Source organism: Mesoplodon mirus (assembly GCF_964341445.2).
Source record: "Mesoplodon mirus genome assembly, chromosome: X".
Classification (NCBI taxonomy): domain Eukaryota; kingdom Metazoa; phylum Chordata; class Mammalia; order Artiodactyla; family Ziphiidae; genus Mesoplodon; species Mesoplodon mirus.
This window is the reverse complement of record NC_138981.1, coordinates 70,700,895-70,728,838: the sequence shown is the minus strand read 5'-3', so window position 1 is coordinate 70,728,838 and position 27,944 is coordinate 70,700,895. Positions and strand designations below refer to the sequence as shown.

General features: G+C 36.8%; 1 protein-coding gene across 1 annotated transcript in view; it reads left to right on the top strand.

Annotated features, from left to right (window-relative positions):
- HDX (highly divergent homeobox) overlaps positions 1–27,944 on the top strand; it is a gene marked incomplete at both ends in the record, with an annotated part of 129,605 nt that overhangs the window by 60,775 nt on the left and 40,886 nt on the right. Inside the window, one exon of the mRNA XM_082609915.1 lies at positions 13,058–13,204. Within this exon, the coding sequence (XP_082466041.1) occupies positions 13,058–13,204 (147 nt within the window). The remainder of the gene's footprint in view (positions 1–13,057; positions 13,205–27,944) is intronic.

The following is a 27,944-nucleotide window of genomic DNA, read 5'->3' as shown; positions in this document are numbered from 1 at the left end:
ATCAGCAGATACATTGATAAACAAATGTGGTATATACATGGAAGGGAATATTATTCATTCTTAAAAAGAGAGGAAATTCTGACACATGGTACAACATGAGTGAACCTTGAGGAAATTATGCTAAGTGAAATAAATCAGCTACAAGAAGACCAGTACTGTATTGTTCCACTTTGATAAGCTATCTGGAGTATTCAAACTTATAGAAACAGAAAGTAGAATGCTGGTTGCCAGTGGCTGGAGAGATGAGGAAATGGGAGTTGTTGTTTAATGGCTATGAAACATTTTGGAGATTGGTTGCACAACAATGTGAATGTATTTACCACTACTGAATTGTACACTTAAAATTAGTTTAAAAGGTACATCTTATATTAGTGTGTTTGATCACAATTTGGAAAAAAAAATAGTTAAATTAAATTTCCACCTGGAAGTCACAAAAGAGTATTTTTTATGAGGACCCCATATTCAATCTCTTATAGATAAGAAGACATTTTCACTGTGGGTAGGTACTGTATCAATAAGTAAATTGAATGGAATAATATATCTGTAAAGCATACATTTTTTTAAATCATACAGTTTAAAAGGGTAATGCATTGCTAATCATAGAAAATGTATTTCATATGATTAAAAATATCATTGTTTACAAAAAAGATATATAACATATGTTTAGCACAGTTCTGGTCACTAAGGGTATACAAATTTTTTTAAAAAAATAATAATAAATAAGAAAGAAAAGCATTTCTCAGAAAAATGAGGCCAATAAGCATATAAAAATGCTTGGTCTTTCTTAAAGAAATATAAATCAAATCAGCACGATACCATGTTTCACTAAACTACCAAAAATTATAAAGTTGGATAATACCTAGCATTGATAAAGGTATAGGAAAATAAGGACTATCATACATTTCAGCCTTTGTCCAGGCAATTTGTCTATGTTTACAAAAAAGAAAATTAAATGTGCATACTCTTTGGCCAACCAATTCCATTTTGTGGTATAAGACCTAAAATTAAGTCCCCATATTATATGTGTCTTGACATCTGGGGAAAGCCGAGAGGGTCTTGAATGATGGCCCAGTCACAAGTTCCCCTTACCATCGTGTTCCTGAAGATAAAGTACCATATTCAAACAACTCTCCTTAGCATGGGGATCAGGCACAGTGGCTGCTTATCCCTGAATAGCAAGCTTCAGTTCCCTGCTAGCCCACAGAATGATTCAAACAAGTCAATCACATTCTCCTGTGGGAAACAGAGATTTCACCATGCTTAGGGGTTACACCACAGCCTCTGCTTGTTCATTCTGTTTCCAAGTAGAATTACCCTATGGCCCTGCATGACATACAGTGTTCTCCTCTTATAAGCTGTGAGTATATGTGACTAATACACTACTGTTGATTTCATCTGTCTAGTGTTGAGAATCAGTTGTTTATCAATCCCCATAACTCTAAGCAGGAATCCCTTCCTTGTCAACTGGAAGAAGTGGAGATGATAAAAGCATATGGCTTGGAATTGCAAATATAAAGCAATATATAGGTACAAGAATGTCCATTTCAGCATTGATTTTAATAGCAATAACCTGAAAACCACCTAAATGTTCACCATTAGATAACTAAATTAGATAATATAATTAGAAAGTATTAGATAACAATCACATAAGTAAATTGTATAGTGTCCATATGATGGAGTACAATGTAGAAGTTAAAAAGACTGAAGTATATCTGTATGTTATGATATAGAAAGATCTTCAAGATATATGAAGTGAAAAAAATTAAGGTATAGTATCATCATTTTTTTTTCTAAGTGTATATGCATTTTTACCCTGGAAAGTTACCCAGGAAACTACTGACAGTGGTTGCCTTTGGTGTCAGGATTGGGAGTTTGTAACTAAGGAAAGAGAGAGACTGTAGCTCATTTTATACCTTTCTAATTGTTTGACTTTTTTTTAAATCAAGTGCATAGTTACTTTTATTTTTACAATGAAAATAAAAGTAAAAAGGCAGGATACTTGCTATTAAGCAGCCCTTTGTCTAGTGGAAAAATGAACAAACTTTCACAAAATAAGTTTGAAATCTCAACAGCATGGGTCAATATCTGAACTGATTATTGGGATAAGGCAGAGTAGTGCACAGCATATGGAAAGCTGAGGGAGTAAGGTGAAAGAAGTGCTAATTGAGCTAGAAATTTAATAGTTCTCACTTCAAAAGGGTTACTCCTAAGTACAAATATATAATTCAGTTCCACATTTAACTAAGGTACATACTTAAAACAGTAAACTCTGCTCCCCAATATCAGAGTTTTGTCACTTAGTTTTATTTTTAAGAGAAAAATAAAAGAACTAAAGTCCTAGAAGTGTCCTTGAGGCTGGTGAAGAGGCCAGTAGGTTTTTTTTTTCTATTGTGTTACAATATAATCCAGGTGAAATCAAAACAATTGTCTTCTCACATGGGCCAAACCTCAACTTTCACCTGGATTTCCAGGGTTACTGGACTGTTACTCTTCACAAAATCAGCAAGATAATTGACTAATATGTCTCCCTCACTTAAGTCAGCAGTTAAAGCTGAGGGATGTCTTATAAAGTGAAAGTGGCTTTAGATTTCAATAGAGAGACAAAACTGTTTTCAACTTCAGGCTCCTCCGGGAAGAATTCACCTTCTCCTTTAAGTGTCCACATTTTTTTTTCTTCAGTAAATGAGTATTCAGTTTTAATGTTAATTGATTTTTATTACCTTATTTATTTTCTTAGTTAAAATATGCTCTTAGGAGCTTTAAAAATAACTGCCCTTTCCCCATAAGCTTCTACTTATGAGGCGTTGTCATAATAAGTTGCCTTCAGCATTGCTAATGTAGGACATTTCCAACAAATCAAATCAGCTTTTATTTAGTTCATTTTAAGGGATGAATCAGCTTTGGGTGTCCTCTAAATGAATTACAAATTAATAGGCTCAGTGTGTTCAGTGTTCTGTTCATTATTCCTTCCAGTTTGACAATAATGTAGGCTAACTTATAGTGGAGAATTTGGTTCAATGGAAAAATATGGGAATATTTATCCTGCCTGTTATGAATTATTTGAATCTACCTAGAACCGTACAACCATTTATTTTGCTCTTTGTTTTGCTTTGAGAATTTTAGCTCCACAACTATTGTACAATCAATATAGGAGGGGCAGGTAATGAGATTTTTATGTTATAAATATAACTTGAGGGTTATTTCACTTGATTAAAAAAAAAACTTGGATGACATGTTTTGATTCTTTTATTGGAAACATGTAATTTAGTACCAGTAATTGTAATAAATATTACTCATAAGGGTTTGTATGTTTGTTTGTTTTGTTTTGTTTTGTTTTTAACTTGGGGGAGAACAGATCTAGCTGGTAAGGAAATTGATTGACACACACTCAAAGAAAAACTGTACTATATGTCTTATGAAAAGACACATGCTAATTGTACAATCTAACTTCACTTTCTTGGTGGTAAACTGACAATTCATATATCGTTTTTCCTCCTGATACTTAAAATTTATTTTGAAAACATTGTAGCTTTAAAACAAATTTGCACCTGTTGTTTAGTACTGTATCAGTTTTAGTTATGATAACTCTTTTATTTAAGTCATGGTTTATATGTTGTGTACATTATTTTCTGTTGTTACCTGTATCTAATTTAGGAGAGGGTTCCATTTTAAATTTCAGTTAGGAAGGAAACATTTAAAGCAGTTTATGTCTAGGAAGGCCTTGAAGTCTAACCTCTCTGTGCGACCAGATCATTTATTCTTAGGTAGAAGGCAACAACAGAACCTCACATCTCATGCCATAATTATTTGCCACTTTTGTCCTCAATTCATTCAGTCTCACAGGCTTTCTCTCTCACTCTCGCTCTCACCACATTCTTTCATCACAAACACACACATACACATACAGGGTTTTGCAACATATAGATAGATAGATAGATAGATAGATAGATAGATAGATATTTAGTTTTCAAATTTTATTTTTATTTAAAATTTTGGTCATAAAGGTTCCTATTAAATTTTTTAAACAATATTTAACTTAGGAAGTGAAAATCTTCTGTTTTCCCTATATAGTTAGTTATTATATTTTCTTGCATAACTTCTTCCACGTGTCAGCATTTTTCTTTTTTTTTTCCTTTTTATTTTTTTAACATCTAATTGCTTTACAATGGTGTGCTAGTTTCTGCTGTATAACAAAGTGAATCAGCTATATGTATACATATATCCACTCAACAGCATATATATATAATTTTTTAATGCATTTATTTATTTATTTATTTATTTATTGACTGCATTGGGTCTTCATTGCTGTGCACGGGATTTCTCTAGTTGCGGCGAGCAGGGGCTACTCTTTGTTGTGGTTGAGGTGTGAAGGCTTCTCATTAGGGTGGCTTCTCTTTGTTGCAGAGCACAGGCTCTAGGCACGGGGACTGCAGTAGTTGTGGCACGTGGGCTCAGTAGCTATGGCTCGCAGGCTTAGCTGCTCCATGGCATGTGAGATGCTCCTGGACCAGGGCTCGAACCAATGTCCCCTGTATTGGTAGGCAGATTCTTAACCACTGCACCAGCAGGGAAGTCCCTATATTTTTAATTTTTTTTAATTTTTTATTTATTTTTTATTAGTTTCTGCTTTATAACAAAGTGAATCAGTCATACATATACATCTGTTCCCACATCCCTTCTGTCCTGCGTCTCCCTGCCTCCCACCCTCCCCATCCCACCCCTCCAGGCGGTCACAAAGCACTGAGCTAATCTCCCTGTGCTCTGCGGCTGCTTCCCACTATCTATCTACCTTACGTTTGGTAGTGTATATATGTCCATGCCTCTCTTTCGCTTTGTCACAGCTTACCCTTCCCCCTCCCAATTTCCTCAAGTCCATTCTCAAGTAGGTCTGTGTCTTTATTCCTGTTTTACCCCTAGGTACTTCATGACATTTTTTTTAATCCCATATATATGTGTTAGCATACGGTATTTGTCTTTCTCTTTCTGACTTACTTCACTCTGTATGACAGACTCTAGGTCTATCCACCTCATTACAAATAGCTCAGTTTCGTTTCTTTCTATGGCTGAGTAATATTCCATTGTATATATGTGCCACATCTTCTTTATCCATTCATCCGATGATGGACACTTAGGTTGTTTCCATCTCTGGGCTATTGTGAATAGAGCTACAATGAACATTTTGGTACATGTCTCTTTTTGAATTATGGTTTTCTCAGGGTATATGCCTAGTAGTGGGATTGCTGGGTCATATGGTAGTTATATTTTTAGTTTTTTAAGGAACCTCCATATTGTTCTCCATAGTGGCTGTACCAATTCACATTCCCACCAGCAGTGCAAGAGTGTTCCCTTTTCTCCACACCCTATCCAGCATTTATTATTTCTAGATTTCTTGATGGTGGCCATTCTGACTGGTGTGAGATGATATCTCATTGTAGTTTGGGTTTGCATTTCTCTAATGATTAATGATGTTGATCATTCTTTCATGTGTTTGTTGGCAGTCTGTATATCTTCTTTGGAGAAATGCCTATTTAAATCTTCTGCCCATTTTTGGATTGGGTTGTTTGTTTTTTTGCTATTGAGCTGCATGAGCTGTTTATAAATTTTGGAGATTAATCCTTTGTCAGTTGCTTCATTTGCAAATATTTTCTGCCATTCTGAGGGTTGTCTTTTGGTCTTGTTTATGGTTTACTTTGCTGTGCAAAAGCTTTGAAGTTTCATTAGGTCCCATTTGTTTATCTTTGTTTTTATTTCCATTTCTCTAGGAGGTGGGTCCAAAAGGATCTTGCTGTGATTTAAGTCATAGAGTGTTCTGCCTATGATTTCCTCTAAGAGTTTGATAGGTTCCGGCCTTACATTCAGGTCTTTAATCCATTTTGAGCTTATTTTTGTGTGTGGTGTTAGGGAATGATCTAATCTCATACTTTTACATGTCCCTGTGAGTTTTCCCAGCACCACTTATTGAAGAGGCTGTCCTTTCTCCACTGTACATTCCTGCCTCCTTTATCAAAGATAAGTTGACCATATGTGCGTGGGTTTATCTCTGGGCTTTCTATCCTGTTCCATTGATCAATCTTTCTGTTTTTGTGCCAGTACGACACTGCCTTGATTACTGTAGCATTGTACTATAGTCTGACGTCAGGGAGCCTGATTCCTCCAGCTCCGTTTTCCGCTCTCAAGATTGTTTTGGCTATTCAGGGTCTTTGTGTTTCCATACAAATTTTGAATTTTTTTGTTCTAGTTCTGTGAAAAAGGCCAGTAGTAGTTTGATAGGGATTGCATTGAATCTGTAGATTGCTTTGGGTAGTAGAGTCATTTTCACAATATTGATTCTTCCAATCCAGGAGCATGGTATATCTCTCCATCTATTTGTATCATCTTTAATTTCTTTCATCAGTGTCTTATAATTTTCTGCATACAGGTCTTTTGTCTCCTTAGGTAGGTTTATTCCTAGATATTTTACTCTTTTTGTTGCAATGGTAAATGGGAATGTTTTCTTGATTTCATTTTCAGATTTTTCATCATTAGTGTACAGGAATGCCAGAGATTTCTGTGCATTAATTTTGTATCCTGCTACTTTACCAAATTCATTGATTAGCTCTAGTAGTTTTCTGGTAGCATCTTTAGGATTCTCTATGTATAGTATCATGTCATCTGCAAACAGTGACAGCTTTACTTCTTCTTTTCCAATTTGGATTCCTTTTATTTCCTTTTCTTCTCTGATTGCTGTGGCTAAAACTTCCAAAACTATGTTGAATAAGAGTGGTGAGAGTGAGCAGCCTTGTTTTGTTCCTGATCTTAGTGGAAATGGTTTCAGTTTTTCACCATTGAGGACGATGTTGGCTGTGGGGTTGTTATATATGGTCTTTATTATGTTGAGGAAAGTTCCCTCTATGCCTACTTTCTGCAGGGTTTTTATCATAAATGGGTGTTGAATTTTGTCGAAAGCTTTCTCTGCATCTATTGAGATGATCATATGGTTTTTATCCTTCAATTTGTTAATATGGTGTATCAGATTGATTGATTTGCGTATATTGAAGAATCCTTGCATTCCTGGAATAAACCCCACTTGATCATGGTGTATGATCCTTTTAATGTGCTGTTGGATTCTCTTTGCTAGTATTTTGTTGAGGATTTTTGCATCTATGTTCATCAGTGATATAGGCCTCTAGTTTTCTTTCTTTGTGACATCCTTGCCTGGCTTTGGTATCAAGGTGATGGTGGCCTCATAGAATGAGTTTGGGGTGCTCCTCCCTCTGCTATATTTTGGAAGAGTTTGAGAAGGATAGGTGTTAGCTCTTCTCTAAATGCTTGATAGAATTTGCCTGTGAAGCCATCTGGTCCTGGGCTTTTGTTTGTTGGAAGATGTTTTATCACAGTTTCAATTTCAGTGCTTGTGTTTGGTCTGTTCATATTTTCTATTTCTTCTTGATTCAGTCTTGGCAGGTTGTGCATTTCTAAGAATTTGTCCATTTCTTCCAGGTTGTGCATTTTATTGGCATAGAATTGCTTATAGTAATCTCTCATGATCTTTTGTATTTCTGCAGTGTCAGTTGTTACTTCTCCTTTTTCATTTCTAATTCTATTGATTTGAGTCTTCTCCCTTTTTTTATTTGATGAGGCTGGCTAATGGTTTATCAATTTTGTTTATCTTCTCAAAGAACCAACTTTTAGTTTTATTTATCTTTGCTCTCATTTCCTTCATTTCTTTTTCATTTATTTCTGATCTGATCTTTATGATTTCTTTCCTTCTGCTAACCTTGGGGTTTTTTGTTCTTCTTTCTCTAATTGCTTTAGGTGCACGATCAGGTTGTTTACTCGAGGTGTTTCCTGTTTCTTAAGGTGGGATTGTATTGCTATAAGCTTGCCCCTTAGAACTGCTTTTGCTGCGTCCCATAGATTATGGGTTGTCGTGTCTCCATTGTCATTTGTTTCTAGGTATTTTTTTATTTCCTCTTTGATTTCTTCAGTTATCACTTCGTTATTGAGTAGTGTATTGTTTAGCCTCCATGTGTTTGTATTTTTTACAAATCTTTTCCTGTAATTGATGTCTAGTCTCATAGTATTGTGGTCGGAAAAGATACTTGATACAATTTCAATTTTCTTAAATTTACCAAGGCTTGATTTGTGACCCAAGATATGATCTATCCTGGAGAATGTTCCATGAGCACTTGAGAAAAATGTGTATTCTGGTTTTTTTGTATGGAATGTCCTATAAATATCAATTAAGTCCATCTTGTTTAATGTATCATTTAAAGCTTGTGTTTCCTTATTTATTTTCATTTTGGATGATCTGTCCATTGGTGAAAGTGGGGTGTTAAACTCCCCTACTCTGAGTGTGTTACTGTCGATTTCCCCTCTTATGGCTCTTAGTATTTGCCTTATGTATTGAGGTGCTCCTATGTTGGGTGCATAAATATTCACAATTGTTATATCTTCTTCTTGGATCGATCCCTTTATCATTATGTAGTGTCCTTCTTTGTCTCTTCTAATAGTCTTTATTTTAGTCTATTTTGTCTGATATGAGAATTGCTACTCCAGCTTTCTTTTGGTTTCCATTTGCATGGAATATCTTTTTCCATCCGCTTACTTTCAATCTGTATGTGTCTCTAGGTCTGAAGTGGGTCTCTTGTAGACAGCATATATATGGGTCTTGTTTTTAATCCATTCAGCCAATCTGTGTCTTTTGGTGGGAGCATTAAGTCCATTTACATTTGAGGTAATTACTGATATGTATGTTCCTATTCCCATTTCCTTAATTGTTTTGGGTTCTTTATTGTAGGTATTTTCCTTCTGTTGTGTTTCTTGCCTAGAGAAGTTCCTTTAGCATTTGTTGTAAAGCTGGTTTGGTGGTGCTGAACTCTCTCAGCTTTTGCTTGTCTGTAAACGTTTTAATTTCTCCATCAAATCTGAATGAGAACCTTGATGGGTAGAGTAATCTTGGTTGCAGGTTTTTTTTTTTCCTTCATCACTTTAATTATGTCCTGCCACTCCCTTCTGGCTTGTAGAGTTTCTGCTGAGAGATCAGCTGTTAACCTGATGGGGATTCCCTTGTATGTTATTTGTTGTTTATCCCTTGCTGCTTTTAATATGATTTCTTTGTGTTTAATTTTTGAAAGTTTGATTAATATGTGTCTTGGTGTATTTCTCCTTGGATTTATTCTGTATGGGACTCTCTGTGCCTCCTGGACTTGATTAACTATTTCCTTTCCCATGTTAGGGAAGTTTTCAAATATAATCTTTTCAAATATTTGCTCAGTCCCTTTATTTTTCTCTTCTTCTTCTGGAACCCCTATAATTAGAATGTTGGTGCATTTAATGTTGTCCCAGAGGTCTCTGAGACTGTCCTCTGTTCTTTTCATTCTTTTTTCTTTATTTTGCTCTGAATCAGTTATTTCCACTATTTTATCTTCCACCTCACTTATCCGTTCTTCTGCCTCAGTTATTCTGCTATTGATCCCATCTAGAGTATTTTTCCTTTCATTTATTGTGTTTTTATTCAATGCTTGATTCATGTTTAGTTCTTCTAGGTCCTTGTTAACTGTTTCTTGCATTTTGTCTATTCTATTTCCAAGATTTTGGATCTTGGAAATAGAATCTTGGATCATCTTTACTATCATTATTCTGAATTCTTTTTCAGGTAGACTGCCTATTACCTCTTCATTTGTTAGGTCTGGTGGGTTTTTATCTTGCTCCTTCACCTTCTGTGTGTTTTTCTGTCTTCTCATTTTGCTTATCTTCCTGTGTTTTGGTCCTCCTTTTTGCAGGCTGCAGATTCATAGTTCCCGTGGTTTTTGGTGTCTGTCCCCAGTGGCTAAGGTTGTTTCAGTAGGTTGTGTAGGCTTCCTGGTGGGGGCGACAAGTGCCTGTGTTCTGGTGGTTGAGGCTCGATCTTGTCTTTCTGGTGGACAGGTCCACGTCTGGTGGTGTGTTTTGTGGTGCCTGTGTCCTTATTATGTTTCTAGGCAGCCTCTCTGCTAATGAGTGGGGTTGTGTTCCTGTCTTGCTAGTTGTTTGGCATAGGGTGACCAGCACTGTAGCTTGCTGGTCATTGACTGAAGATGGGTGCTGGTGTTGAGATGGAGATCTCTGGGAGGTTTTTGCCTGTTGATATTATGTGGAGCTGGGAGGTCTCTTGTGGACCCGTGTCCTGAAGTTGGCTCTCCCACTTCAGAGGCACAGCACTGACTCCTGGGTGCAGCACCAAGAGCTTTTCATCTACCCGGCTCAGAATAAAAGGGAGAAAAAGTAGAAAGAAAGAATTAGTAGAAGAAAGAAAGAGAGAGAGAGAGAAAGAAAGAAGGAAAGAAAAGAAGGAAGGAAGGAAGAAAGAAAGAAAGAAAGGATGGAGGGAGGGAGGAAAGACAGAAAGAAAGAAAGAAAGAAAGGAGGGAGGGAGGCAGGAAGGAAAGAAAAAGAAAGAGTGCAAGGAATAAGGCAGGGAGGGAGGAAGGAAAGAAAAAGAAAGGGTTACATGAAGAAGGGAGGGAGGGAGGGAGGAAGGAAAGATAGAAAGGAAGGAATAAAGAAAGAAAGAGAAGGAAAGAAAGACAGGAGGGAGAGAGGAAGGGAAGATAGGAAATAAAGAAAGAGCACGTAAAGTAAAATAGAATAAAGCATAAAATATAGTAGCATTATTAAAATTAAAAAGTAATTATTGAAAAAAATGGTCACATATAACCCTGGGATATATGGTGGAAGCAAAGCTATACAGAGAAAATCTCACACAGAAGCATACTCATACACATTCACAAAAAGAGAGCAGGGGGAAAAATCGAAAATCTTGCTCTCAAAGTCCACCTCCTCAATTTGGGATAATTCGTTGTAAAAAGAGGAAAAGGGGAGAAAGTCTGAAATCTTGCTCTCAAAGTCCACCTCCTTAATTTGGGATAATTCGTTGTAAAAAGAGGAAAAGGGGAAAATGTCTTAAATCTTGTCCTCAAAGTCCACTTCCTCAATTTGGGATGATTCGCTGTCCATTCATGCACTCCACAGACGCAGGGCACATCAAGTGGACCGTGGAGCTTTAATCCACTGCCTCCGAGGCTGCACAGAGAGATTTCCCTGTCTCTTCTCTGCTCTCACATTTCCCGGGTCTCAGCCTTGGACCTGGCCCCGCCTCTGCGCATAGGTCTCAGGAGGGCGTCCGTTCTTCGCTCAGACAGGACGGGTTTAAAGGAACCTCTGATTCGGGGGCTCTGGCTCACTCAGGCAGATGGGAGGGAGGGGCACGCTGTGCGGGGCGGGCTTGCAGCGGCAGAGGCCAGCGTGACGTTGCAGCAGTCCGTGGCGCTCCGTGCGCTTTCCCGGAAAAGCCGTCCCCAGGTCCCGGGACCCCTGCAGTGGCGGGCTGCACAGGCTCCCCGGAAGTCGGGGTGGACAGTGACCTGCACTCGCACAAAGCTCTTGTGGCAGCGGCAGAAGCAGTCCTAGCGTCCCACGCCCGTCTCCAGGGTCCACGCCTTTAGCCGTGGCTCACGCCCATCTCTGGAGCTTCTTTAAGTAGCGCTCTTAATGCCCTCTCCTTGCGCACCAGGAAACAAAAGGGAAGAAAAAGTCTCTTGCCTCTTCGGCAGCTCCAGACTTTTTCCCCGGACTCCCTCCGGGCTAGCCGTGGTGCACTAACCCCTTCAGGCTCTCTTCCTGCCGCCAGCCTCAGTCCTCTCCCTGCGCTCCAACTGAAACCCGATACCCGAGCCTCAGCTCCCAGCCCCGCCTGCCCTGGCGACCGAGCAGACAAGCCTCTTGGGCTGGTGTGTGCCTGAGGGCACCGATCCTCTGTGCTGGAATCTCTCCACTTTGCCCTCCACACTCCTGTTGCTGTGCTCTTCTCCGCTACTCTGAAGCTTTCCCCCTCTGCCACATGCAGTGTCCGCCCGTGAAGGGGCTTGTAGTGTGTGGAAACCTTTCCTCCTTCACGGCTCCCTCCCACTGGTGCAGGTCCCATCCCTATCCTTTTGTCTCTGTTTATTTTTTTTCTTTTGTCCTACCCAGGTATGTGGGGAGTTTCTTGCCTTTTGGGGGGTCTGAGGTCTTCTGTCAGCGTTCAGTAGGTGTTCTGTAGGAGTTGTTCCACGTGTAGATGAATTTCTGATGTATCTGTGGGGAGGAAGGTGATCTCCGCATCTTACTCTTCCGCCATCTTCCTCCGCTCCTATATTTTTAATTAACGTTAATTTTCAGATTTTTTTTTACCACCCCCTGAGATAATTGGAGACACCATAGGGATAAAGCTACTAGAAAATAATCAGATATATTTCTACTTCTAGCTCTGCTATGGTCTCTCTGCACCCTGTTGAATAAGTCCTTGACCTTTCTTTTCATTACTCCTTATTCACAAATAGAGGTCATTTTTCCATCATGCTTCTAATTTATTTCCTAGGGATGCCTCCAGGATTCGTTGAATTCAAACAATATATAAAGTCCATAGTTTATTGGTTTAAAAAAACCCTAAGAATAAAAAGGATGGGCTTATTCTGAAACTTTCTGAAGCCATAAATATGATTGCTCTTTTAAAACAACATTATCTTATTACATTTCTCTTATTTAGTCTTTTAATTTATTATTACATTAGTGGGAGCCTATCTATGGTAAACCTAGATTAATTTATCAAAAGACAACACCATGACATGATCCTGACTCTGGTATTTTTTAAATATATGTAGTGTGAATGTGAATATATGTATTATAGAAAAAAGTTTGAAAGAACATATATTAGAATCAACAAGTGTAATTTTCAGGATTGTTAGTGATTTAAATTCTCTTCTTTTTAAATATATCTGTGTTTTCTACAATTAATATGTATTATTTGTGTGACTACAACCACTTTAAGTCAACATTGTTTAATTGTTATCAGGTAATTTTTTTTTTACTCATTTTATTCTAGCACACTTTCATGTCATAGTAATAAGTACCATGGTAATGCCCATTTCTGTAAAGGGGAACACAGAATAAGAATTGTGAAATTAATTTACATGTTGAAAGTAACCTAGCACATATCACTCTGATGATTTAATATTCTTCCTTTGAGCATTCTAATTTTTAAAAATGTTTTTTACAGCTACAAGACCGCACTCAGTTCAGTGACCAAGACTTAGCCACCCTTAAGAAGTACTGGGACAATGGCATGACTAGCCTTGGCTCTGTTTGTAGAGAGAAAATTGAAGCAGTGGCAACTGAATTGAATGTTGACTGTGAAATAGTTCGGGTAAGTCATTTTCAATAATTTTCATGTTGTGGTTGATGAGTGTCATAAATGAAAGCCTTAAAAAGTTGTATGGTTTGAGTTTCTCTAATTAGTGATGTTGAGCATCTTTTCATGTGCTTTTTGGCCATCTTTATGTCTTCTTTGGAGAAATGCCTGTTTAGAGATTCTGCCCATTTTTTGGTTGGGTTGCTTGTTTTTTCATATTGAGCTGCATGAGCTGTTCATATATTTTTGAGATTAATCCCTTGTCAGTCGCTTCATTTCCAAATATTTTCTCCCATTCTGAGGGTTGTGTTTTCATTTTGTTGTGGTTTCCTTTGCTGCGAAAAACCTTTTAAGTTTCATTAGGTCCCATTTGTTGATTTTTGTTTTTATTTCCATTTCTTTAGGAGGTAGGTGAAAAAATATCTTGCTGTGATTTATGTCAATGAGTGTTCTGTCTATGTTTTCCTTTAAGAGTTTTATAGTGTCTGGCCTTACATTTAGTCTTTAATCCATTTATAGTTTATTTTTGTGTATGGTGTTAGGGCGTGTTCTATTTTCATTCTTTTATGTGTAGCTGTCCAGTTTTCCCAGCACTACTTATTGAAGAGATTGTCTTTTCTCCATTGTATATTCTTGCCTCCTTAGTCATATATTAGTTGACCATAGGTGAATGGATTTATCTCTGGACTTTCTGTCCTGTTCCATTGATTTATGTATCTGTTTTTGTGTCAGTACTATACTGTTTTTATTACTGTTTTGATTACAGTAGCTTTGTGGTATAGTCTGAAGTCAGCCTGATTCTTTCAGCTCCATTCTTCTTTTTCAAGATTGCTTTGGATATTTGGGGTCTTCTTGTTTCCATACAAATTCTAAAATTTTTTGTTCTAGTTCTCTGAAAAATGCCTCACACTGCTCAAAATGGCCATCATCAAAAAATCTACAAACAATAAATACTGGAGAGAATGTAGAGAAAATGGGAACCTCCTACACTGTTAGTGGGAATGTAAATTGGTACAACCATTATGGAGAACAGTATGGAGGTTTCTTAAAAAACTAAATATAAAGCTACCATATGATCCAGCAATCCCACTCCTGGGCATATATCCAGAGAAAACCGAAATTCAAAAAGATACATACACCCCAATGTCCACTACAGCACTATTTACAATAGCCAAGACATGGATGCAACCTAAATGTCCATCAACAGAGGAATGGATAAAGAAGATGTGGTACATATATACAATGGAATATTACTCAACCATAAAAAGAGAATGAAATAATGCCATTTGCAGTAACATGAATGGACCTAGAGATTATCATACTAAGTGAAGTAAGTCAGACAGAGAAAGACAAAGAGCATATGATATCACTTATATGTGAAATCCATGTTTTAAAATGATACAAATGGACTTATATACAAAAGAGAAACAGACTCACAGATCTGGAAATCAAACTTATGGTTACCAAAGGGAAAATATGGCAGGAAATGATAAATTAGGAGATTGGGATTAACATATACACACTACTATATATAAAATTAGTAACTAAAAAGGACCTACTCTGTAACACAGGGAACTTTACTCAATACTCTGTAATAACATCTATGGGAAAAAAATCTGAAAAAGAATGGATATATGTAAAACTGATTCACTTTGCTGTATACCAGAAACTAACACAACATTGTAAATCAACTATACTTCAATAAAAATTAATTTTAAAAATTGTATGAAGTGCTTTAAACAATGCTATCAATAAAGTGAAAAAGATAACCCACAGAATGGGAGGAAATATGTTCAAATCAAATATCTGATAAGGATCTTATCCAGAATATGTAAAGAACTCTTACATATCAATAATAAAAAGCAAATAATGCAATTTAAAAATGGGCAATAGATTAGAATAGTCATTTTTCCAAAGAAGATGTACATGTGGCCAATAAATACACTAAAATATGTTCAACATCTTTTGTCATTATGGAAATCAAAACCACAATGAGATACTTCTTAACACTCACTATGATGGCTATAATAAGAAAGACAGGTGATAAGTGTTGGCCAGGATGTGGAGCAATTGAAACCATTATACACTTCTGGTGAAAATATAAAATGTTTTAACCACTTTGGAAAACAGTCCTCAAAATTTTTAACATAGAGTTATCATATGACAGCAATTCCATTATTAGGTATACACTCAAAAGAAATGAAAAGTATGTCCACTCAAAAACTTATACATGAGCTGCAGAATCTCTCGTATGGAGGGTCAACTATGGGACTTGAGTATCTGTGGATTTTGGTATCGCCAATGGGTCTTGGAACCCCCCCAAGGCTAGTTCCTGACTGTAGAGTCACATAACTAAGTTGTTGCAAACATACTTAAAATGTTTCCAATAATTGCATCAAGTAAAAAAAAAAAAAAAAGGTATTTCCTTTAGTGTTTACATCTACATTGATAACATCAATTCATCATTTTTTTTTTGTTATTCAGACCAGAGCAACTTGTTTATTTATTGCAGATAATACAGTTCATTCAGAGCCTCCAAAATGTGCTTGAAGAGAGAGGTGTAGAATTATGCAACATCATTTCAACATATATGACTACAGAAAACTTTTTTCAAAAGACTGACATTACACAGGGATATCAGTTAAGGGGTCATTGTTTTAAGTGTCTTCACATTTGTGATATTTTATTTTTTCTTTGAAATAGTCCTATGAGGTATAGAAGAACAAGGTCACACCTTTCAGATTAAAATGTTGCTAATAAATAATTAAAACTAACTGATATATCAAGTTTTAATCGAATATATAGGATGTCATTTATTATTCTAGTCACCATAGGGCTAGAATGAAAATGTAAATCTTAGCTCTTTCTCTACTTGAAGAGATATGTCATACAAGAGGAAAACAACCATGAAATGGTACTTTCTTTTTATCCAACAGTATTTTATACAAGTTTTAGTACATAATGATATCTGATGTTACCTGATTACTGAAAGTAAGACACATGGATGGTAAATTATTCACTGAAGTTATAAGCAGGTCAGTTATGGACCTTACATTACCACTTGAGCTTTGTGAATACCAAAAGAAAATCAGTAACTGGTATAATGTTTATCATATAAAGAAAAGAAAGGATAACTATATCCCCCAATAATTAGTCAGCAATATCAATGCACCAGCACTGGGGTATTGTTGAATCCAACCTCGTGATCTTCTAAAAACGACCATTCAAAAGTCCCTGGGAAATCACCAGACTCCTTTAGAAGGATCTAGCTAGAACTCTCTGTGTTTCTATAATAATATTTTATTGATCAAGATTGACAAAGTAGAACATTACCTTTCGTTTCCAAAGAGAGACACAAGGTCCTTGGTTTTGTTATTTAAGAAGTGTGTCCTCACCAAATGAACCTACCTATGAAACAGAAACAGACTCACAGACATAGAGAACAGACCTGTGGTTCCCAAGGGTGGGGGGTGGGGGAGGGATAGAATGGCACTTTGGGGTTAGCAGATGCAAACTATTATATACAGAAGAGATAAACAACAAGGTCTTACTGTATTGCACAGGGAACTGTATTCAATATCCTGTGATAAACCATAGTGGAAAAGAATATAAAAAAGAATATATATATATATATATATATATATATATATATAACTGAATCACTTTGCTGTACAGCAGAAATTAACACAACATTGTAGATCAACTATACTTCAATTAAAAAAAGTGTGTCCTGTAAAATTAACATTATCTTTAGTCTTAATGAAATATTATTACAAGGGCTTCTAACAATGGGGAACTTACTTACACTACAAAACTTGGCCAGCATGTAATAATGAGAGATATTATTCTGTCATATAATTTTTAAAAGACAGTATATTTGCTTTGTTTGGAGGTTTTGGCATTCTCCACTAATGGCCTCTCTACTACATAATACATTATTAACATTAACTTGTTTTGAGAATTGGCAAGAAGTTGCTATATCGTATTACTTCAAGTGGTTCTATGGTACTACAAACATAAACAAGGGACCAAAGAAACAATAAAAATATTCATCTATGTTAAGAGACTTATTATTCATAATGTTCAGAAATTCTGAATTCTACATATAATACAAGGTGGGATTTCAATTAACACTTTAATATTATGGGGACAGCATTCACAGCTCAACCAGTAACTAATGGTATAACTTTACCATTAGTAAAGTGTCACTCTCTAAAATTCAGTGTTCACAGCTGTTTAAAGAGAGAGAGAGAGAGAGAGAGAGAGAGAGAGAGAGAGAGAGAGAACAAATTACCTGCTTCACTGGGGTGAAAGAAATGAGAACTGAATATGTTCTAAGGATCACTGGTCCCTTCAGGGAGCCAGTTCCAAATTACTTAGGAAAACACTTAATACTAGGGCTTCCCTGGTGGCGCAGTGGTTGAGAGTCCGCCTGCCGATGCGGGGGATGCGGGTTTGTGCCCCGGTCCAGGAGGATCCCACATGCCGTGGAGCAACTGGGCCCATGGGCCATGGCCGCTAGGCCTGCACGTCCAGAGCCTGTGCTCCGCGGCGGGAGAGACCACAGCAGTGAGAGGCCTGCGTATAGCAAAAAAAATAAAAAAATAAAACCACTTAATACTACACTTAATACTATACCTTTCCCATGCCCCAAGGAGATTAGTATAAGTATCAACATACTCCAAGGCTCTGTGAAGTTCTGCTGTAATGAAATTTATTAACTTTCCATAACCAAGTGTTTCTCCAGTCTAGTTGTTCCCAAAACAATTCTGCTTTTTCCTGTTGGTACCCCCAGGAATCAGTGCTCCCCAGAACATACTTGAGCATGATGCCTCATGAAAACAAAAAGATGAATTTTAATGACCTCCAGGAATAAAAGTTTTGAACTTGATGATGTTATTCTTTCTGATTATAAGCAACACACACAGTAAAACACCCTTTCCACCCTTGCTGGAGGTAGCTGCAGAGTTCAAGTACCGATAATGTAACAGTGATGATTTTGTACAGAGAGCAAATTGGTTGCATCTCGTAATGCTACCTATACAGAATGAGGTAAAGCTCTCTTGAGTGTGAACATCAATTCATCTTTTTTAAGAAAAATTGATTTGACTTTGAAGAAAAGTTTATCAATTTCAAAATTATATCTATTCAAATTAAATAAAACTGCCAATTCTTGTGTCAGCTAACCATCATTAACATGAAAATCAAAAAGCCATACTATAAATTGAAAAGAAACTCTAAGCTTATGAATATCAACAAAGTATCCTTCAAATTTTTCTTGTAATTTTTGAAATCCTTTTATATAGAACTGGTGATTACTGCTACAATCTGCACATTGATTCATGTTAGAAAAGTGTATAAAATAATCATTTTTTGATATGAAAGGTTTTAATCTTAGCAAAAATTATCACACTTGTCTGGGTAGTTCACAAATAAGCTCTTCCTTTCATTGAATCTTCAAGTTTAACTTGATCTTATGCAGTGTGATCTCAGTGAAAAAAGTAGAAATTGCATTGCCAGTTTTGTCTTTTATTAGTGAATATTGGGTAAACATTACTACTGTGGACTTATTGTTTGTGTCACTTCCAAATTCAGATGTTGAAACTCTAATCCACAATATGATGATATTTGGAAGTGAGGCCTTTGTATGGTAATTAGGTTAAATTAGTTCCTGAGAGTGAGGACCTCAAGATGGGATTAATGCCATAATGAAAAGAGCCACATCTCTCTTTCTCTCTCTTGGCCCTGTGAGGACACACGGAGAAGTTGGCTGTCTACAAGCCAGGAAGTGGACTCTCACCAGACACCAGGTCTACTGGTGCCTTGATCTAGACAAATATTTGTTGTTTAAAGAAAACTTATACATGGATGTACACAACAACATTATTCATAATAGCAAAATGGTGGGAAAAATGTTCATCAAGTGAATGAATAGACAAAATGTGATATATGCATATAGTGGAATATGATAGAGCCATATAAAGGAATGAAATACCGAAACATGCTACAAAATAGATGAATCTTGGAAACATTATGCCAAGTGAAAGAAGCCAGTCACAAAAGACTGCATATTCCATAGTTCAATTTATATGAAATGTCCAGAATAGGCACATCTATAGAGACAGAGGGTAGATTAGTGGCTGCCAGGGGCTGGGGAGAGGGAGGAATGAGGAGTGACTGCTCATGGGTATAGGGTTTGTTTTGGGCATGATGAAAATGTTCTGGAATTAGCTAGTGGTAATTGTTGCACAACTCTGTGAATATGTTAAAATACTTTCACTGTACACATTAAATGAGTGAATTATATGGCATGTTAAATATATATCAATACACTGTTTTTAAAATTGCATGAAATATCTGCCCTCTTAGCACAGCTGACAACACATAAGTCTCATAAATTTGCATGAGGTGATCTGAAATACAGTACTCCCCTATTATCTGTGGTTTTGCTTTCTGCAATTTCAGTTACCTGTGCTCAACTGCAGTCTGAAAATACTAAATGGAAAATTCCAGAAATAAACAATTCATAAGTTTTCATTTGTGCTCTGTTTGGAGTAGCATGATAGATCTTGTGTCCTCCTGCTCCATCCTAGGATGTGAATCATCCCTTTCTCCAGCGTATTCATGCTGTATATGCTACCCACCCATTAGTCACTTAGTAGCCATCTAAGTTATCAGATTGACTGTCATGGTATCTCAGTGCCTGTGTTCAAGTAACCCTTATTTTACTTAATGATTGCCCCAAATCTCAAGAGTAGTGATGCTGGCAACTCGGATATTCTCTTACTGTGCCTAGTTTATAAATTAAACTTTATTGTAGGTGTGTGTATAGCAAAAAAATCCATAGTATATATAACGTTAGATACTATCCCTAGTTTCAGGCATTCACTCAGATAATGGGGGAGTACTGTACATCTCACATATTATATAATGAATGATAAATGGAAAAAATATATTGATCAGTCGTGGGAACTGTAGATTACATTCCATTTAAAAGATACTTGTACAAGATTTAGATAGTGGCAGAAGTGTGCTGGTATTTAACAACCGGGTTTTTAAGGGGGAAAAAAAGCCTTGATTTATAACATTTGTTGATTTCTATGATATAAAGATTCCTGCCATGGCTGATCCCATGGCTCATTCAATGCAGAGTTCAAAAGAGATGTTAACAATTGGCTCTTGTGAGCAAGTATAAGTAGGATTCAGCTCACACTGGAGGATCATTACAGAAAATCAAGAGTGAAGTACTATTAAAGAAAAAGGACAAAACGCAGAACTCTTCCAGAGGAAGAAATAAAGTATTTTCTCATACATACATGAAGAAAGAGGGAGAAATATAGGGAGAAATCACAGAGCACATTTCTCAAAATAAATAGTATTCTCAAAATAAATACTGCCCTGTCCAGAGCCGTGCTTTTTATTTTTTATTTTTTTAGGATTCAGATGAGAAATCAAATAAAATCCTGTATTTACTGAGCATGCTATGTGTTATATATACGAACAGGGAACTAGAAATGCATTAGACACTTGTCCTATTTCTAAGGAGCTTAAAGTCTAGCAAAAGGGGTGACAAAGGAATATAAATGACTGAAGAGGAATTGGAGTGGCATCATGGTATGAGGAGCCTAAGCAAAAGCCAGAATTAGGGAAATACAGAGCATGTGTTTTTGTTGTCATAGTTGTTTTTAATATTTCTTTAAATCAAAGTTATACATGCACATAGCTTAAGGAGTTAAGTTCTGTAGAACTTGCTACAAAACCAACATTCTTTACTTCTCTCCTCCTACCATTTCCCGATAGCCAGAGTCAACTACTTTCTACTCTTTTAGATGATTCCTTTGGTATTTACCACCATCTGAATAATGTGGTATATTAATTAGAATTAGGTTTTGCTGTGAATAACAAAAAAGACTCAAAATAACAGTGGCTTAAACAAGATATTTCAATTTCATGTACAAGTCCAGAGCTGGCATGGCCGTTCTGCCTCGTGAAGTCCTCAAGAGACTAATGCCTTCCATCTTCCATTCTGCCATCCCTATGATGTAGCCCTGGTCCTCAACGTCCAAAATTATGGCATTTATGGTCCAGGCAGCATGGCAGAGATGGGGAGAAAGAAGGGACCACAAGTGTGTGCTAGCTATATTTTAAAGGGGATTCCCAGAAACTGCCACAAGACACAGTCACTTAAATCTCATTGGCTAAAGATTAGTCAGATGGTCATACCTAACTACAAGGGAAGCTGCAAATGTAGTTATATTGTAGAGAGTCATGTGCCCAGCTAAACTTTCAGTTATTATTGGAAGAGGGAGAAAGATATTGGGGAACACCTAGCTGTCTCATCTATCTGTTTATATCACTACTTCTTGATTATTCAGTGTTAGGCATTGTTGATTGATTTTTGACTATGAAATGCAAGGCATTTTTTCTAACTCTTTCAAGATCTCTTTATTGATCCTTTCACCTACATGCATACTTCTTCTCTTCTTATCCTCACAGTATAATTATTCCATAATTTTGGTTAGTTTGATATTCAGTGTTAACATTATTATGACTATGTAAATGTTTTACACATTTGACTTGTGTGGTATAATATTACTTTTGTCCTTTTCTGCATACTATTGTTTTGTTTCCTTGAAGTTCTTTATTTACTTAGGTTTTGGCTTTTGTATGTTTGTTTGCTTAATTTTCTAGGTACTACTACTAATTTATCCTCAAAACCTTCCCCAGTTGTACATACCTCCTTTCAATACATTCATAGACATTTGGTAGTGCAGCAATTTTATCATCTTAAATAAATTTTCCTGGAACTTCTGATCTGCTCCAACCTGAATTGGTTACTCTGCACCTGGAGCACAACTGTTACCCTGAGATTTCCATATTCAGTCTGTTTGTTCTTTTGATATACTTTCAGTAAGGTATCCTCAAATTTATCTTACAACTTTTCTACTGAGTTTTTTCATTTTTGTTCTTATTCAATCTGTCACTGATACTAATAAACTCCATGTGCCATGACAGCAGCTTTCAGGCTACATGGACTGTCGTAAGGGTTCCTTGAGACCCCATACTGCAGGAGAGAGGGCACAGAGACAGAGTATTACTAGAAACATACTCTTCCAAAATGAAAGATAAGATAACCACAGGGTTCCTCACTAGGATTCTATTTGATATAAAGGAGTTTTAAGCATAATTGAGGTTAAAAATTGTCAAAGCCATGGATATTGTGCAGAAATCTTTACCCCTATAGAAAATACTAACATACAAAAAAAGAAATAAGTATTACCATTTTCTTCTTGCTTTTGGTTTGTTGAAACTTCTACTAGAGGAAAGAATAGTAAACTGCTTACTATCTTTTTATTTGTAGTGGTTTTCCAAAATGCAGCATGCTCACAGCAGAAAGAAACTTTGAAAAGGTTATGTGTTGTAATAGGACCTCTTTTGTAATATTAGATAAACTGCAAAAAGAATATGTTTGCCACATAAATATATTCCTGAGATTGTGGTAGAAACTATGTAGATGTTTTAAAGTCTAATAGACCTTCTAGTTATTGATCACCAAAATTAACTTTGCCTCAGGATGTCTAGTTAGCCATTACTTGTGGAATAATGTGGAAATTTTTGATTCATATTTCCTTGTTATATCTTATACTTCTTAAAAAGTCTAGGAAGCAAATTTTGTATATTTTACCTTTAATTTCATTGAATATTATGTACATACATTTCTTTAATGTGGACTGTTTTCCCAGGTTCGTGCCTAATGTTACTGACTTATTTATTCATGAAAGGTAAACCGAACACCTATTATGTGACAGAACTCTTCTAGATGCCATGAGAAAAACGCAGCTCTCCTTCCGAATTTGCAATTTAGCATGGTCAATTTTTTTAAAGTCTCTGTGCTTCAGTTAACAGTAAATGGACATAATATAACAGAGGGTTGTTTTGAGATAATGCATGTGGATAAAAAGTGTAAAGCACCATAAGTCACCCGTAAAAGTTTGTTCCCTCCCTTATCTCTCTACAATTCAGTTTAATGCCTGCCCTTTCCATCTGTGTTTTCATTGTAGTGGACATATGTAAAAACAAACTCTTGTATGGTCAAATATTTATATAAACAACACATGTTTTAATGTTTAAAATACATTTTGAAAGATAAGTAAATTTCATGGAAAACAGATGTATGTTTTTACATTTTAGATTATGTTTATTTTCCTAGGATCACGACTAAATTTGAAATGACTTTAAATAGAAGAATGCTTTGCACTTATACTGTTTATAGCTTCTTTTTTCATTAAATATAACTCTCCACCACCAATGTGTATGAAAAACAAATTGTAAACTCTCTATTATATAACATGGAGATTGACTTAAAGCTGGTGGGCATCTTGAGATTGAATACCATACTCTTATTTTATATAAGAAAAGTGTAGATAGATGGGGGTATGGCTCACCAAAGGTCACAAAGCTGGTCAGTGATTAGAGGCCAGATCTCTTTATTACCAGTCTACCATTATTTTCATTTCCATTTCACCAGTCTATGCCTTGCCATAAAAATTGCTTTGCTTATTTCTTAAAAATATAGAATCTTGTTAAATCTAAAGCCTCTAGCAAGTACTGAAATTGGAATTGATCATTTCCTAAGGTGCAACATTTATCTCTCATACTTAATGTATTACCCTGTACATATTTTTCTACATGAGCTTCTCTGAGGACAACTCTTATAAACGCTTGGTGGGGCATATGTCAGAGTGTAAAAAAGAAAAATATACTGATTAACAAGACTCAAAAAGAAAGGTGAGGGGGACCTTCAAGATAGCAGAGGAGTAAGACGTGGAGATCATCTTCCTCCCCACAAATACATCAAAAATACAACTACATGTGGAACAACTCCTACATAACACCTACTGAAGGCTGGCAGAAGACCTCAGACTTCCCAAAAGGCAAGAAATTCCCCACGTACCTAGATATGGCAAAATAAAAAAGGAAAAACAGAGACAAAACAATAGGAATAAGACCTGCACGTCTGAGAGGGAGCTATGAAGGAGGAAAAGTTTCCATACACTAGGAAGCCACTTCAGTGGCAGAGACAGGCAATGGGTAGGGGAGAAGCTTTGGAGCCATGGAGGAGAGTACAGCAACAGGGGTGCAGAAGGTAAAACAGAGAGATTCCCACACAGAGGATCAGTGCCGACCAGCAATCACCAGACTGAGAGCCTTGTCTGCTTGCCCACCAAGGCAGGTGGGGGCTGGGAGCTGAGGCTCTGGTTTTGGAGGTCAGATCCCAGAGGACTGAGGTTGGCTGTGTGAACACAGCCTGACGGGGGCTAGTGTTCCACAGCTAGCTTGGAGGGAGTCTGGGAAAATATCTGGACCTGCCTAAGAGGCAAGAGACAATTGTTTCAGGGTGCTCGAGGAGAGGAGATTCAGAGCACTGTCTAAACGAGCTCCAGAGATGGGCATGAGCAGGCTATCAGCACAGACACCAAAGACGGCCATGAAATGCTAAGGCTGCTGCTGCAGCCACCAAGAATCCTGTGTGCAAGCACAGGTCACTATCCACAACTCCCCTCCCAGGAGCCTGAGCAGCCCGCCACTACCAGGGTCCCATGATCCAGAGACAACTTCCCCAGGAGAACACACGGTGCACCTCAAGCTCTTGCAACATCATGCCAGCCTCTGCCACCACAGGCTCAACCTGCATTCCATACCCCTGCCTCCTCCTGAGCTGAGTGAGCCAGAGACCCCTGAAGAACTTCTACTTTAACCCCATCCTGACTGGGCAAAGAACAGACACCCTCAAGCGACCTACACACAGAGGCAGGGAAAAACCCAAAGCCAAACCCCAGGAGCTGTGCAAACAAAGAAGGGAAAGGGGAATTTCTCCCAGCAGCCTCAGGAACAGTGGATTAAATGTCCACAATCAATTTGATGTAGTGGAATACCTGATTAGATAACAAATGATCCCAAAATTGAGGTGGTGAATTTTGGGAGCAACTGTAGACTTGGGGTTGGCCTTCTGCATCTAATTTGTTTCTGATTTTAAGTTTATTTTAGTTTAGTATTTAGAGTTTATTATCATTGGTAGATTTGTTTATTGATTTGGTTGCCCTCTTCTTCCTTTTTTTTCTCTTAGGTATAGATTTTTTTTTCCTTATTCTCTTTTTCTGATGGTGTATGTGTATGACTCTTTGTGTGATTTGTCTGCATAGCTTTGCTTTTACCATTTATCCTAGGGTTCTGTCTGTCCATTATTTGTTTGTTTGTTTGATTGATTTTTAGTATAGTTTTAGCACTTGTTATAATTGGTGGTTTGTTTTTTGGATTGGTTGCTCTCTTCTTTCTATCTTTCTTTGTTTTCCTTTTTTTATTACCTTATATATATTTTTTAATTTTTAATAATTTTAATAACATTTTAATTTAATTTAATTTAATTTTTTTCTTCCTTTCTATTTTTTTCCTTTTTTCTTCTGAGCCGTGTGGCTGACATGGTGTTGGTGCTCCATCCAGGTGTAAGGCCTGTGCCACTGAGGTAGGAGAACCGAGTTTGGGACATTGGTCCAATAGAGACCTCCCAGATCCATGTACTATGAACCAATGAAAGCTCTCCCAGAAATAGCCATCTCAATGCTAAGACCCAACTCCACTCAACGACCAGCAAGATACAGTGTTGGACACCCTATGTAAAACAACTAGCAAAACAGGAATACAACCCCGTCCATTAACAGAGAGACTGCCTAAAATCATAAAAATGTCACAGACACCCCCAAAACAAACCAACAGATGCGGTCCTGCCACAGGAAAGAAAACATCCAGCCTCATCCACAAGAACACAGGCACCAATACCCTCCACAGGAAGCCTACATAAACCACTGAACCAATCTCAACCACTGGGGGCAGACACCAAAAATAATGGGAACTATGAAGCTGCAGCCTGCAAAAAGGAGACCCCAACACAGTAAGTTAAGCAAAAGGAGAATGCAGAAAAACACAAAGCAGATGAAGGGGCAAGGTAAAAAAACACCAGATCAAACAAATGAAGAGGAAATAGGCAGTCTACCTGAAATAGAATTCAGAGTAATGATAGTAAAGATGATAAAAAATCTTGGAAATGGAAAGGATAAAATACAAGAAATGTTTAAAAAGGACCTAGAAGAACTAAAGAACAAACAAACAATGATGAAGAACACAACAAATGGAATTTAAAATTCTAGAGAAGGAATCAATACCAGAATAACTGAGGAAGAAGAACGGATAAGTGACCTGGAAGATGAAATACTGGAAATACCTATAGCAGAGCAGAATAAAGAAAGAAAAATGAAAGGAATTGAAGACTGTCTTAGAGACCTCTGGGAAAACATTAAACACACCAATATTCGAATTATAGGGTCCCAGAAGAAAAAGAGAAAATGAAAGGGACGGAGAAAATATTTGAAGAAATTATAGTTGAAAACTTCTCTAATATGGCAAAGGAAATAGTCAATCAAGTCCAGGATGCAAAGAGAGTCCCATACAAGATAAATTGAGGAGCAACACACCAAGACACATATTAATCAAACTATCAAAAGTTAAGTGCAAAGAAAAATTATTAAAAGCAACAAGGGAAAAACAACAAATAATATACAAGAGAATCCACATAAGGTTAACAGCTGATCTTTCAGCAGAAACTCTGCAAGCCACAAGGGAGTGGCAGGACATATTTCCAGTGAAGAAAGGGAAAAAACTACAGCCAAGATTACTCTACTCATCAAGGATCTCATTCAGATTCAACAACAAAATTAAAATCTTGACAAAAAAGCAAAAGTTAAGAGAATTCAGCAGCACCAAACCACCTTTACAACAAATGCTAAAGGAACTTCCCTAAGCAGGAAACACAAGAGAAGGAAAATATCTACAATAACAACCCAAGACAATAAAGAGAATGGTAATAGGAACGTGCATATCGACAACTACCTTAAATGTAAAAGGATTAAATGCTCCAACCAAAAGCCATAGACTGGCTGAATGGATACAAAAGCAAGACCCCTATATATGCTGTCTACAAGAGACTCATTTCAGACCTAGGGACACATACAGACTGAAAGTGAGGGGATGGAAAAAGATATTCCATGCAAATGGAAATCAAATGAGAGATGGAATAGCAATTCTCATATCAGACAAAATAGACTTTAAAATAAAGACTATTACAAGAGACAAAGAAGGACACTACATAATGATGAAGGGATCAATCCAAGAAGAAGATATAACAATTGTAAATATTTATGCACCCAACGTAGAAGCACCTCAATACCTAGGGCAAATACTAGCAACCATAAAACGGGAAATCAACAGTAACACAATCATAGTACGGGACTTTAACACCCATTTTAACCAATGGACAGGTCATCCAAAATGAAAATATATAAGGAAACACAAGCTTTAAATGATACAATAAACAAGATGGACTTAACTGATATTTCTAGAACATTCCATCCAAAAACAACAGAATGTACTTTCTTCTCAAGTGCTCATGGAACATTCTTCAGGTAGATCATATCTTGGGTCACAAATCTATCCTTGGTAAAGTTAAGAAAATTGAAATCATACCAAGTATGTTTTCTGGCCACAACACATTGAGACTAGATATCAATTACACGAAAAATCTGTAAAAAATGCAAACACATAGAGGCTAAACAATACACTACTAAACAACCAAGAGATCACTGAAGAAATCAAAGAGGAAATCAAAAAATCCCTAGAAACAAATGACAATGAAAACACAACG